The sequence below is a fragment of the Perca flavescens genome, chromosome 7, assembly GCF_004354835.1.
Source record: "Perca flavescens isolate YP-PL-M2 chromosome 7, PFLA_1.0, whole genome shotgun sequence".
In the NCBI taxonomy this organism is placed as follows: Eukaryota; Metazoa; Chordata; class Actinopteri; order Perciformes; family Percidae; genus Perca; species Perca flavescens.
Genome location: NC_041337.1, coordinates 35798223 through 35811716, shown reverse-complemented (window position 1 = coordinate 35811716; position 13494 = coordinate 35798223). Strand labels below are relative to the sequence as shown.

Below are 13494 nucleotides of genomic sequence, written 5' to 3'. Positions count from 1 at the left end.
GGAATACATTGTTCATCTTTGTTTTTGGGACTCTGTGGCGTAAATGCAGCGCAAGCTACATTCGTGCTTAAAGCTCTATTCTCTCCGAAATCTTACAAACAAACAATATTGGTGATAGGGCTGCAACTAACGATCATTTTTAGTGTTGATTGTTTTCTGGATGAATGGATGAGTTGTTTGGTTTCTAAAGTGTCAGAAAATGGTATAAAATGTGGACCAGCGTTTCCCAAAAAAGCCCAAAATGACCTCAAATGTCTTGTTTTTGTCCCCAACTCAAAGATATCCAGTTTCCTGTCACAGAGGAGAGAAGACACTAGAACAAATATTCACATTTAACAAGCTGACATCACAGAAATTGATGACCCAAACTGATTAATCGATTCTCAAAATAGTTGGTGAATAATTGTAACAGATGACAACTAATGCATTCATCTTTGGTGCCATAGATTTTAATTAAGTATGGAAGGAAGGAAGGAAAGAAGAAAGGACATACTGTATGTGGGGAAGAAGGTAGGTAGGAAAATAAGAGCAGGGAAGGGAAGGGAAGGAGGGTGAAAGAAAGGAGAAAGGGAAGGAAGGAATAACGGAAGGAAAGTTAAGTAAGAATAGACAAGGAAGGATGGGGAAGAGGGAAGGAAGGCAGTGCATAGGGAAGAAATGCAGAAAAGGAAGGAAGGATGAAAGGAAGGAGGGTAAGGGTGAACTTAGTCTATATCCACGACGTTCCACTTCCGGGATTGCTCCGGTGCCGCCAGATTTTCCGCTGGATGTCCCTTATTTCTCTTTGTTGGGGTTCTAACCTCCGGCTGATTTGTGAGGACTATGGTTAACTGCTCCTCAGATCTCTGCAGGGTAAATCCAGACAGCTAGCTAGACTATCTGTCCAATCTGAGTTTTCTGTCGCACGACTAATACTACTTTTGAACGTACACATGTTCCACCAAAACAAGTTCCTTCCAGAGGCTATTTAGCAGAGGCACCGTGGCTCCGTCCGGAGCTTAGCCCCGCCCCCAAGATGATTGTGATTGGTTTAAAGAAATGCCAATAAAACCAGAGCAGTAGAGTTGCTAGATGCTGCTATGTTGATGGTTATAAAAGCCCGTGCTCTCGCGCAGCTCTGTACGCGGCTGACGGTGCAGATCCACTTTGGCAACACGACTGAAGCGTGGTGTTGCGACGTAATACATCCATGGTTGATGCTCCACGCCCTTGACCGGCAGCTGATTGGACGAACGCGCCACGTGGGTCTGGCTACTCCCAAATTTCAAAACGACCATCATGGCGGCTCGTTGAGAATCCGATCTCATATTGTACTAAAATAGTTCACCGAAACGTGTTTGTGAAAACATTTTAAGAGAAAATAGGCCGTGCAGTTGCTGAATCTGTCTTCATTTCAGATCAACAAAGGTCAGTTTGAAAGATTTTCGTTCTACTTCTATTGGATAATTGCGTCGTGTTTAACGGATTAATTAAGGATTATAAAGATGGGCATTGGCCAGCTTTTTTGACACGCAGCATTTTTTCAAATGCAGCGCCGGCCACCTTCCCAGGATGCTTTGCGGGCGCATCAAAGTCGCTTGACGTCCCCCATAGGAATAAAGTGGAGCGCGGCGCGACAGAAGCGCTCCACGGTCAAATGGATTTGTACCGTGATAGTCACCTTTCATTGACTAACCGTAACAACAACGGCCGCTTGCGGAGCTTTGTGCCCGACTGACAGCCACCTTTTCTGGACTTAAACATCACGGCAACAGCCACTAGAAAGACTGCAACCTTGCGGAGCTTTGTGCCCAACTGACAGCCACCTTTTCTGGACTTAAACATCACAGCAACAGCCACTAGAAAGACGGCAACCATGCGGAGATTTGTGCCCGACTGACAGCCACCTTTTCTGGACTTAAACATCACGGCAACAGCCACTAGAAAGACGGCAACCTTGCGGAGCTTTGTGCCCAACTGACAGCCACCTTTTCTGGACTTAAACATCACGGCAACAGCCACTAGAAAGACGGCAACCTTGCGGAGCTTTGTGCCCAACTGACAGCCACCTTTTCTGGACTTAAACATCACAGCAACAGCCACTAGAAAGACGGCAACCATGCGGAGCTTTGTGCCCGACTGACAGCCCCCTTTTCTGGACTTAAACATCACGGCAACAGCCACTAGAAAGACGGCAACCTTGCGGAGCTTTGTGCCCAACTGACAGCCACCTTTTCTGGACTTAAACATCACGGCAACAGCCACTAGAAAGACGGCAACCTTGCGGAGCTTTGTGCCCAACTGACAGCCACCTTTTCTGGACTTAAACATCACGGCAACAGCCACTAGAAAGATGGCAACCTTGCGGAGCTTTGTGGCCGACTGACAGCCACCTTTTCTGGACTTAAACATCACGGCAACAGCCACTAGAAAGATGGCAACCTTGCGGAGCTTTGTGCCCGACTGACAGCCACCTTTTCTGGACTTAAACATCACGGCAACAGCCACTAGAAAGACGGCAACCTTGCGGAGCTTTGTGCCCAACTGACAGCCACCTTTTCTGGACTTAAACGTCACAGCAACAGCCACTAGAAAGACGGCAACCATGCGGAGCTTTGTGCCCGACTGACAGCAACCTTTTCTGGACTTAAACATCACGGCAACAGCCACTAGAAAGACGGCAACCTTGCAGAGCTTTGTGCCCGACTGACAGCCACCTTTTCTGGACTTAAACATCACGGCAACAGCCACTAGAAAGATGGCAACCTTGCGGAGCTTTGTGGCCGACTGACAGCCACCTTTTCTGGACTTAAACATCACGGCAACAGCCACTAGAAAGATGGCAACCTTGCGGAGCTTTGTGCCCGACTGACAGCCACCTTTTCTGGACTTAAATGTCACTGCAACAGCCACTAGAAAGACGGCAACCTTGCGGAGATTTGTGCCCGACTGACAGCCACCTTTTCTGGACTTAAACATCACGGCAACAGCCACTAGAAAGACGGCAACCATGCGGAGCTTTGTGCCCGACTGACAGCCACCTTTTCTGGACTTAAACATCACGGCAACAGCCACTAGAAATACGGCAACCTTGCGGAGCTTTGTGCCCAACTGACAGCCACCTTTTCTGGACTTAAACGTCACAGCAACAGCCACTAGAAAGACGGCAACCATGCGGAGCTTTGTGCCCGACTGACAGCCACCTTTTCTGGACTTAAACATCACGGCAACAGCCACTTGAAAGACGGCAACCTTGCAGAGCTTTGTGCCCGACTGACAACCACCTTTTCTGGACTTAAACATCACAGCAACAGCCACTAGAAAGACGGCAACCATGCAGAGCTTTGTGCCCGACTGACAGCCACCTTTTCTGGACTTAAACATCACGGCAACAGCCACTAGAAAGATGGCAACCTTGCGGAGCTTTGTGGCCGACTGACAGCCACCTTTTCTGGACTTAAACATCACGGCAACAGCCACTAGAAAGATGGCAACCTTGCGGAGCTTTGTGCCCGACTGACAGCCACCTTTTCTGGACTTAAATGTCACTGCAACAGCCACTAGAAAGACGGCAACCTTGCGGAGATTTGTGCCCGACTGACAGCCACCTTTTCTGGACTTAAACATCACGGCAACAGCCACTAGAAAGACGGCAACCATGCGGAGCTTTGTGCCCGACTGACAGCCACCTTTTCTGGACTTAAACATCACGGCAACAGCCACTAGAAATACGGCAACCTTGCGGAGCTTTGTGCCCAACTGACAGCCACCTTTTCTGGACTTAAACGTCACAGCAACAGCCACTAGAAAGACGGCAACCATGCGGAGCTTTGTGCCCGACTGACAGCCACCTTTTCTGGACTTAAACATCACGGCAACAGCCACTTGAAAGACGGCAACCTTGCAGAGCTTTGTGCCCGACTGACAACCACCTTTTCTGGACTTAAACATCACAGCAACAGCCACTAGAAAGACGGCAACCATGCAGAGCTTTGTGCCCGACTGACAGCCACCTTTTCTGGACTTAAACATCACGGCAACAGCCACTAGAAAGACGGCAACCATGCGGAGCTTTGTGCCCGACTGACAGCCACCTTTTCTGGACTTAAACGTCACTGCAACAGCCACTAGAAAGACGGCAACCTTGCGGAGATTTGTGCCCGACTGACAGCCACCTTTTCTGGACTTAAACATCACGGCAACAGCCACTAGAAAGATGGCAACCTTGCGGAGCTTTGTGCCCGACTGACAGCCACCTTTTCTGGACTTAAACGTCACTGCAACAGCCACTAGAAAGACGGCAACCTTGCGGAGATTTGTGCCCGACTGACAGCCACCTTTTCTGGACTTAAACATCACGGCAACAGCCACTAGAAAGACGGCAACCTTGCGGAGCTTTGTGCCCAACTGACAGCCACCTTTTCTGGACTTAAACATCACAGCAACAGCCACTAGAAAGACGGCAACCATGCAGAGCTTTGTGCCCGACTGACAGCCACCTTTTCTGGACTTAAACATCACGGCAACAGCCACTAGAAAGATGGCAACCTTGCGGAGCTTTGTGCCCGACTGACAGCCACCTTTTCTGGACTTTTCATCACGGACTAGAAAGATGGCAACGTCACTGCAACAGCCACTAGAAAGACTGCAACAGCCACTAGAAAGAGATTTTTGTGCCCGACTGACAGCCACCTTTTCTGGACTTAAACATCACGGCAACAGCCACTAGAAAGACGGCAACCATGCGGAGCTTTGTGCCCGACTGACAGCCACCTTTTCTGGACTTAAACATCACGGCAACATCCATCCATCCATCCATCTTCGTCCGCTTATCCGTGTCGGGTCGCGGGGGAGCAGCTCCACAGGGGACCCCAAACTTCCCTTTCCCGAGCAACATTAACCAGCTCCGACTGGGGATCCTGAGTTCCCCAGGCCAGGTTGGAGATATAATCCCTCCACCTAGTCCTGGGTCTTCCCGAGGCCTCCTCCCAGCTGGACGTGCCTGAACACCTCCCTAGGGAGGCGCCCAGGGGCATCCTTACCAGATGCCCGAACCACCTCAACTGGCTCCTTTCGGCGCAAAGGAGCAGCGGCGGCTCTCCGAGCTCCTCACGGATGACTGAGCTTCTCACCCTATCTCTAAGGGAGACGCCAGCCACCCTCCTGAGGAAACCCATTTCGCCGCTTGTACCCTGGATCTCGTTCTTTCGGTCATGACCCAGCCTTCATGACCATAGGTGAGGGTAGGAACGAAAACTGACCCGGTAGATCGAGAGCTTTGCCTTCTGGCTCAGCTCTCTTTTCGTCCAACGGTGCGATAGATTGAATGCAATACCGCACCCGCTGCGCCCGATTCTCCGACCAATCTCCCGCTCCATTGTCCCCTCACTCGCGAACAAAACCCCAAGGTACTTGAACTCCTTCACTTGGGGTAAGGACTCATTCCCTACCTGGAGAAGGCATTCCATCGGTTTCCTGCTGAGAACCATGGCCTCCGATTTAGAGGTGCTGATCCTCATCCCAACCGCTTGACACTGGTTGCGAACCGATCCAGTGAGTGCTGAAGGTCGCAGGCCGATGATGCCATCAGGACCACATCATCTGCAAAGAGCAGCGATGAGATCCCCAGCCCACCAAACTGCAACCCCTCCCCACCCCGACTACGCCTCGATATCCTGTCCATAAATATTACAAACAGGATTGGTGACAAAGCGCAGCCCTGGCGGAGGCCAACCCTCACCTGAAACGAGTCCGACTTACTACGAGAACCCGGACACAGCTCTCACTTTGGTCATACAGAGATTGGATGGCCCTGAGTAGAGACCCCTCACCCCATACTCCCGCAGCACCTCCCACAGTATCTCCCGGGGACCCGGTCATACGCCTTCTCCAAATCCACAAAACACATGTAGACCGGTTGGGCATACTCCCAGGCTCCCTCCAGGATCCTTGCGAGAGTGAAGAGCTGGTCCGTTGTTCCACGACCAGGACGGAATCCGCATTGTTCCTCCTCAACCCGAGGTTCGACTATCGGCCGAACCCTCCTTTCCAGCACCTTGGAGTAGACTTTACCAGGGAGGCTGAGAAGTGTGATACCCCTATAATTGGCACACACCCTCTGGTCCCCCTTTTTAAAAAGAGGAACCACCACCCCAGTCTGCCACTCCTTTGGCACCGTCCCAGACTTCCACGCAATGTTGAAGAGGCGTGTCAACCAGGACAACCCCTCCACACCCAGAGCCTTGAGCATTTCTGGACGGATCTCATCAATCCCGGGGCTTTGCCACTGTGTAGTTGTTTGACTACATCAGTGACTTCCGCCTGGGAAATCGGCGACAATCCCCGTTATCCTCCAGCTCTGCCTCTAACATAGAGGGCGTATTAGTCGGATTCAGGAGTTCCTCAAAGTGCTCCCTCCACCGCCCCTATTACCTCCTCAGTGGAGGTCAACAGTGTCCCATCCTTACTGTACACAGCTTGGATGGTTCCCCGCCCCCTCCTGAGGTGGCGAACAGTTTTCCAGAAACACTTTGGTGCCGACCGAAAGTCCTTCTCCATGTCTTCTCCAAACTTCTCCCACACCCGCTGCTTTGCCTCTTTCACGGCAGAGGCTGCAGCCCTTCCGGGCCCTTCGGTACCCTGCAACTGCCTCCGGAGTCCTCCGAGATAACATATCCCGGAAGGACTCCTTCTTCAGTCGGACGGCTTCCCTGACCACTGGTGTCCACCACGGTGTTCGTGGGTTACCGCCCCTTGAGGCACCTAAGATCCTAAGACCACAGCTCCTCGCCGCAGCTTCAGCAATGGAAACTTTGAACATTGTCCACTCGGGTTCAATGCCCCCAGCCTCCACAGGGATGCACGAAAAGCTCCGCCGGAGGTGTGAGTTGAAAGTCTGTCGGACAGGGCCTCCTCCAGACGTTCCCAATTTACCCGCACTACACGTTTGGGCTTACCAGGTCTGTCCAGAGTCTTCCCCACCCCCTGACCCAACTCACCACCAGATGGTGATCGGTTGACAGCTCTGCCCCTCTCTTCACCCGAGTGTCCAAAACATACGGCCTCAGATCAGATGAAACAATTATGAAATCGATCATTGACCTTGGCCTAGGGTGCTCTGGTACCAGGTACACTTATGAGCATCCCTATGTTCGAACATGGTGTTCAAGTTATAGACAATCCATGACTAGCACAGAAGTCCAACAACAAACAACCACTCTGGTTTAGATCAGGGAGGCCGTTCCTCCCAATCACGCCTCCAGGTGTCTCCATCATTGCCCACGTGTGCGTTGAAGTCCCCCAGCATAACAATGGAGTCCCCCACTGGAGCCCCATGCAGGACTCCAGTCAAGGTCTCCAAGAAGGCCGAATACTCCGAACTCCTGTTTGGTGCATATGCACAAACAACAGTCAGAGTTTTCCCCCACAACCCGCAGGCGTGGGAGGCGACCCTCTCGTCCACCGGGTAAACTCCAACACAGCGGGCGCCAGCCGGGGCTTGTGAGTATCCCCACACCCGCCCGGCGCCTCACACCCTGGGCAACTCCGGAGAAGAAAAGAGTCCAACCCCTATCCAGGAGTATGGTTCCAGAACCGAGACTGTGCGTAGAGGTAAGCCCCACCAGATCTAACCGGTAGCGCTCCACCTCCCGCACCAGTTCCGGCTCCTTCCCCCACAGAGAGGTGACGTTCCACGTCCCCAGAGCCAGCGTCTGCCGCCCGGGTCTGGTCCGTCGAGGCCCCTGACCTTCACTGCCACCCATGTGGCATCGCACCCGACCCCAACGGTTCCTCCCACAGGTGGTGGGCCCATGGGCTGGAGAGATGGGAGCGGCAACAGCCACTAGAAATACGGCAACCTTGCGGAGCTTTGTGCCCAACTGACAGCCACCTTTTCTGGACTTAAACGTCACTGCAACAGCCACTAGAAAGACGGCAACCTTGCGGAGCTTTGTGCCCGACTGACAGCCACCTTTTCTGGACTTAAACGTCACTGCAACAGCCACTAGAAAGACGGCAACCTTGCGGAGATTTGTGCCCGACTGACAGCCACCTTTTCTGGACTTAAACATCACGGCAACAGCCACTAGAAAGACTGCAACCATGCGGAGCTTTGTGCCCGACTGACAGCCACCTTTTCTGGACTTAAACATCACGGCAACAGCCACTAGAAAGACGGCAACCATGCGGAGCTTTGTGCCCGACTGACAGCCACCTTTTCTGGACTTAAACGTCACTGCAACAGCCACTAGAAAGACGGCAACCTTGCGGAGATTTGTGCCCGACTGACAGCCACCTTTTCTGGACTTAAACATCACGGCAACAGCCACTAGAAAGACGGCAACCTTGCGGAGCTTTGTGCCCGACTGACAGCCACCTTTTCTGGACTTAAACGTCACTGCAACAGCCGCAACAAAAACCGCAACCTCACGGTCGTCTGTACCCAGGGCACAGTCCCCGTCTGTAGAAACAGAAGCAGGCGAACGATTTTCGATTTCGAGATTGTCGGTACTACTACTTCCGTAAGAAAGTGGGTATCATCTTACTGTTGAATATATCATAACCTTCAAGCTGGCGATGGTAACGTTACGGTACATGCATTGCAAAGCGGCCTGGAGAGAACACTGTGTCCCAATCTAACAATTTGTGTGTGACAAGGGACTGGCTAGTCAGCATGGATGGCATGATGTGCCCAAATTCTATCACTCGAAGGGCCAAAATGTATCTATATGGAAGGCCACTGGGATGTTGATGAATACTGTCATTCTTGTAATTCTTCATAGATAAAACTTGCATATTGAGTTGAATAGGGAAGTTTACCGGCACTGTGCTTTACATTGCCGTAAAACTCAGAGGAAGTACTTTTATAGCTGCACAAAATGTACGTTTTATAATCACCGCGGTTAGGGTTTTACAGCCCCTTCAAAGTAAAAGGAGAAAAAGCATGAGCATGTCAAAACAACAGAGAGCATGGGCCCCAAATTTGAGTGTCCTTGGAGAAGATAGATAAGAGAGTGGCACCAGAGGAAGGAGGGTTGGTTCACGCTGATCCATCTGCAGGAAGGAAAACAGTGTCACAATTTATGATACCAATCTGTATTCACAGAAATGAATATAACAGATTCACAACACTGCTGTAACAGTGATATTAATCTATCTATCTATCTATCTATCTGTCTATCTATCTATCTATCTATCTATCTATCTATCTATCTATCTGTCTGTCCATCTATCTATTTGTCTATCGATCTGTCTGTCTGTCTGACAGTTTATAATCTTTGATTTCAATATGTTTCTGCAACATTTACAGTGTTGAATGAACAGCAGCTGATGATATTGTGTGTGTGATATATATATATATATATATATATATATATATATATATATATATATATATATATATATATATAAAAAATCTAACGATGTTGATGTTGTTTGTTTCAGTCGAGAGGAGGCGGAGGTTCAACATCAACGATCGGATCAAAGAACTCGGAGCTCTCATCCCCAAATCCACTGATCCGTCAGTACCCTCTCCGTCCTCTCTCTCTAATACTAACACAAATACTTCACTCAGTCAAAGTATCTTTATTAGTCTCCCCAAGAACAAAGTAGTTTGGACAATGAGAGAAATTGCTGCAATAGTAACAACAGAGACACACAACAAGCACAGGGTTAAAACAGTTAGAAGACAAATGTGCATTGAACCTTTGGGCTACTCAAACAGCTGTGCAAATCAACATTTTCTACTTCTTGGGACTACTTGTGCAAATGAGTCAATTTTTTATAGTTGATGGGAAGACACCACGAGGGTTAACATTTGTTTAGCTTTTCTTGATGTTTTTGTCACGTTTTTCCAGGTTTTTTTGGCCCTTTTTTGCGCTATTTTTGGACATTTTTGTCACTTTTTTCAACGTTCTTTTATAAAATTTAATAAAAACACCCAAATTCAATGAAAGTAGTGAACTGATAATTTATTTTACTTGGGAAGAGCGCTGTAGGGAACCATCCGCGTTATTATTTATTTATTTTTTTTGACAATTTGATTTGATTGACAATTTGATTGAAAAAAAACTAAAAATATTAAACACCCAAATTCAATGAAAGAAACCAACATTTCTGGTATAGAAAGTTTTAGAAAATGGGTCAAATGTGACCCGAGGACAACAGGAGGGATAATGATGATTGAAAATCAGATCAGATGAATTAGAAGTGATTGGAAATAATTAGAAAGTATAAAAGTTTAAGTGTCGTATGTTATTTCAAATCCAGTGACAGTATTTGAGACTCACTTCACTTCATGCATTTATGATTTTACTAGTTAAATACACATCTACATTTAAACTTTTGACTGTAATAAATGCCCCTCATTGTGTTGGATAGTTTTGTGTGTGTGTATCTTAATGAGGCGAGGCCTGTAATTGGTTGATCAGGGAATCGAGGTGGAACAAAGGAACCATCCTGAAGGCGTCGGTGGATTACATCCGCAAGCTGCAGAAGGAGCAACAGCGAGCCCGAGAGATGGAGGAGAGACAGAGGAGGCTGGAGAACACCAACCACACCCTGATGCTCCGCATACAGGTGAGGGAGGGGGGGGAGCGACTCCAAGAAGACTTAAAATAATGGGCGTAGCATCAGTGATGTCACCCATTGCTTTGTGGCTGTTTGGAAGAATTGAGTTTGGCTCAGTTCTTTTAACCCTTGTGTGGTCTTCTTGTCCAACCTGCAACTTTTTGTTTTTCTGGGTCAAACTTTTAAATTAAATTAAAACTTGTTTTTTTTGCGGGTTTTTTTTGGACATTTTAGTCACATCAAGTTCTTTTATCAAATTTTTTTTTCAAATGCTATCAAATCGAATTAAACACCCAAATTCAATGAAAGAAGCCAACATTTCTGATATAGAAACTCTTTGAAAATGGGTGAAATTTGACCCGAGGACACCAGGAGGGTTAAACCGTGACAATATTTGGACGAGAGGGCGGAGCTGGGGGGGATGATGTGGCATAGCCGGTGTTTATGGTCGCAATGGCCCTGTGGTGTGCTAAACGCTGAAGAGAGAAAGTTTCTGGTTCTGAAGCGAGTCATCCTGCGGAGATTTACCCGCTGGATCTCCAGATATTGGCGTAATTCATTTGCGTGTTCGGCAGAACCAAAAACCTGCAGACTTTCCTTTAAAGTTCTCAGCTAACACTAGGGCTACCGGGGTTGGCAGAACGCTGAACAACACAAATTTTTAGGCAACTCAAATGTTCCAGTTAACTTTGCTGAAGTGAAGATACACAGCGAGAGGGTCAAAGTTTAAGATGAAAACACGGACAACAGCCCAAAAACAAGTTTTATTTTAATGTCCCCAGTGTTAGCATGGTTAGCATCGCTAAGCCTCTGTCCTGACTGACAGGTCCTAAAGCATCCCCTGCTTTATCGTCCATTTTAAAATAAATGGGAGCATCATTTACTAAATGAACATCATGCTGCGTTGAAGAAGACTTGGAACTAGAGACTGAGACCATAACCTCATTATGAAAATGTTTACTGAGGTAATAAATCAAGAGAGAAGTAAGCTCATTTTTTCATAGACTTCTATAGAAACAGCCTGTGGAGTCTCCCCCCTGCTGGAAGTTAGAGAGAATGCAGCTTTAAGGAGTCTCCCCCCTGCTGGAAGTTAGAGAGAATACAGCTTTAAGGAGTCTCCCCCCTGCTGGAAGTTAGAGAGAATGCAGCTTTCAGGAGTCTCCCCCCTGCTGGAAGTTAGAGAGAATGCAGCTTTAAGGAGTCTCCCCCCTGCTGGAAGTTAGAGAGAATGCAGCTTTAAGGAGTCTCCCCCCTGCTGGAAGTTAGAGAGAATGCAGCGTTAACGAGTCTCCCCCCCCCCCCTGCTGGAAGTTAGAGAGAATGCAGCTTTAAGGAGCTTCAGCGTCGGCTTCACTTCTCAGACCTGGAAGCTTTGTTTATATTTTACAGTCTGTGAATCACGTCCAGCAAAGGACTGTAGTCGCCACTCTTCTGTTCTGACTTCCTGTCTGTGTATGTGTTTTTTTTTTTTGTCGTAGGAGTTGGAGCGCCAGACTCGCCTCCACAGCCTCAACTCTTCCTCCTCCTCCTCCTCCTCTCTGGACCCCCAGGCAATGCTCTCCCCCTCCCTGCCTCACCTCTTCTCCTCCCCCTCCCCCCGATCCGCCCCATCGCTGGGTCTGGACGCGCTGAGCTTCGTCGATCTGGACGAGCCTCGGGCGGCCTCGCCGGTCTTCTCCCCGGACCTGATGTCGGACGTGGCTCTGACGGATTTCCGTGGCCTGGCGGACATCCTGATGGAGGAAGGAGGGGAAGGTGGGGGGGCCATGTCAGACCCCCTGCTGTCCTGCGGAGCCTCGAAGACCAGCAGCCGGAGGAGCAGCTTCAGCATGGACGAGGACCTGTGACCAGGGTTCAAAATTTACTTTTTTCATCCACTGGCCAAATGGCTAGTGGATGTTGACATTGTTGACCAACCACTCAATAGATTACCATTGTTTTTTTTGGGGGGGGGCTTGTGAGAGTGAAGCAAATCTACCAGCCACTTGCATGTTTTACCAGCATTTGGCTGGTGGATGTCGTTAACTTTGAACCCTGCCTGTGACGCACAGGCCGGGCTTTTCTAATTGGCCAGAGGCAGGATGCCGCCCTGTGACATCATCCAAACAAATAACGCACATAGGTTATGTCACGGGGAACAACCGTGGGCTGAATCTCACTTCCGTTTGAATTGCATCCACGTTTCCTCCACTTGTTTTCCTCCTCCAAATCATGCGAGGAGAGAGGGAACGAGGGAATGTGTTTATAGAGGGATGAGACTTCCTTTCCTCTGAAGCGTCACGTGACTTTGTCAGCTGTGTGGGCGGAGTTAGCAACTCCTTCAGCTGCACGGCTTCCAGGAAGGCTGCTCTCTGTATCCTCTCTCATAGCTCCTCACAGATCCCTCCTCCATCCTCACTCATAGCTCCTCAGAGATCCCTCCTCCATCCTCACTCATAGCTCCTCAGAGATCCCTCCTCCATCCTCTCTCATAGCTCCTCAGAGATCCCTCCTCCATCCTCTCTCATAGCTCCTCACAGATCCCTCCTCTATCCTCTCTCATAGCTCCTCACAGATCCCTCCTCCATCCTCACTCATAGCTCCTCAGAGATCCCTCCTCCATCCTCTCTCATAGCTCCTCACAGATCCCTCCTCCATCCTCTCTCATAGCTCCTCAGAGATCCCTCCTCCATCCTCTCTCATAGCTCCTCAGAGATCCCTCCTCCATCCTCTCTCATAGCTCCTCAGAGATCCCTCCTCCATCCTCTCTCATAGCTCCTCAGAGATCTGTCCTCCATCCTCACTCATAGCTCCTCAGAGATCCCTCCTCCATCCTCACTCATAGCTCCTCAGAGATCCCTCCTCCATCCTTACTCATAGCTCCTCAGAGATCCCTCCTCCATCCTCCATCCACGCTCATAGTCAAGTCAAGTTTATTTATATAGCACGTTTAAAACAACCAAAGTT

The 13494-nt window shown here is 49.2% G+C and overlaps 1 protein-coding gene across 1 annotated transcript in view; it reads left to right on the top strand.

The window, feature by feature from the left end:
* The window catches only part of tfe3a (transcription factor binding to IGHM enhancer 3a), a 40441-nt gene extending 27560 nt beyond the window's left edge, over positions 1-12881 (top strand). The window contains exons 9-11 of the mRNA XM_028583921.1: positions 9424-9499; positions 10410-10557; positions 12027-12881. Coding sequence (XP_028439722.1) covers positions 9424-9499; positions 10410-10557; positions 12027-12395 — 593 coding nt within the window. The 3' untranslated portion in view covers positions 12396-12881. The remainder of the gene's footprint in view (positions 1-9423; positions 9500-10409; positions 10558-12026) is intronic.
* Positions 12882-13494: the final 613 nt, after the last annotated feature.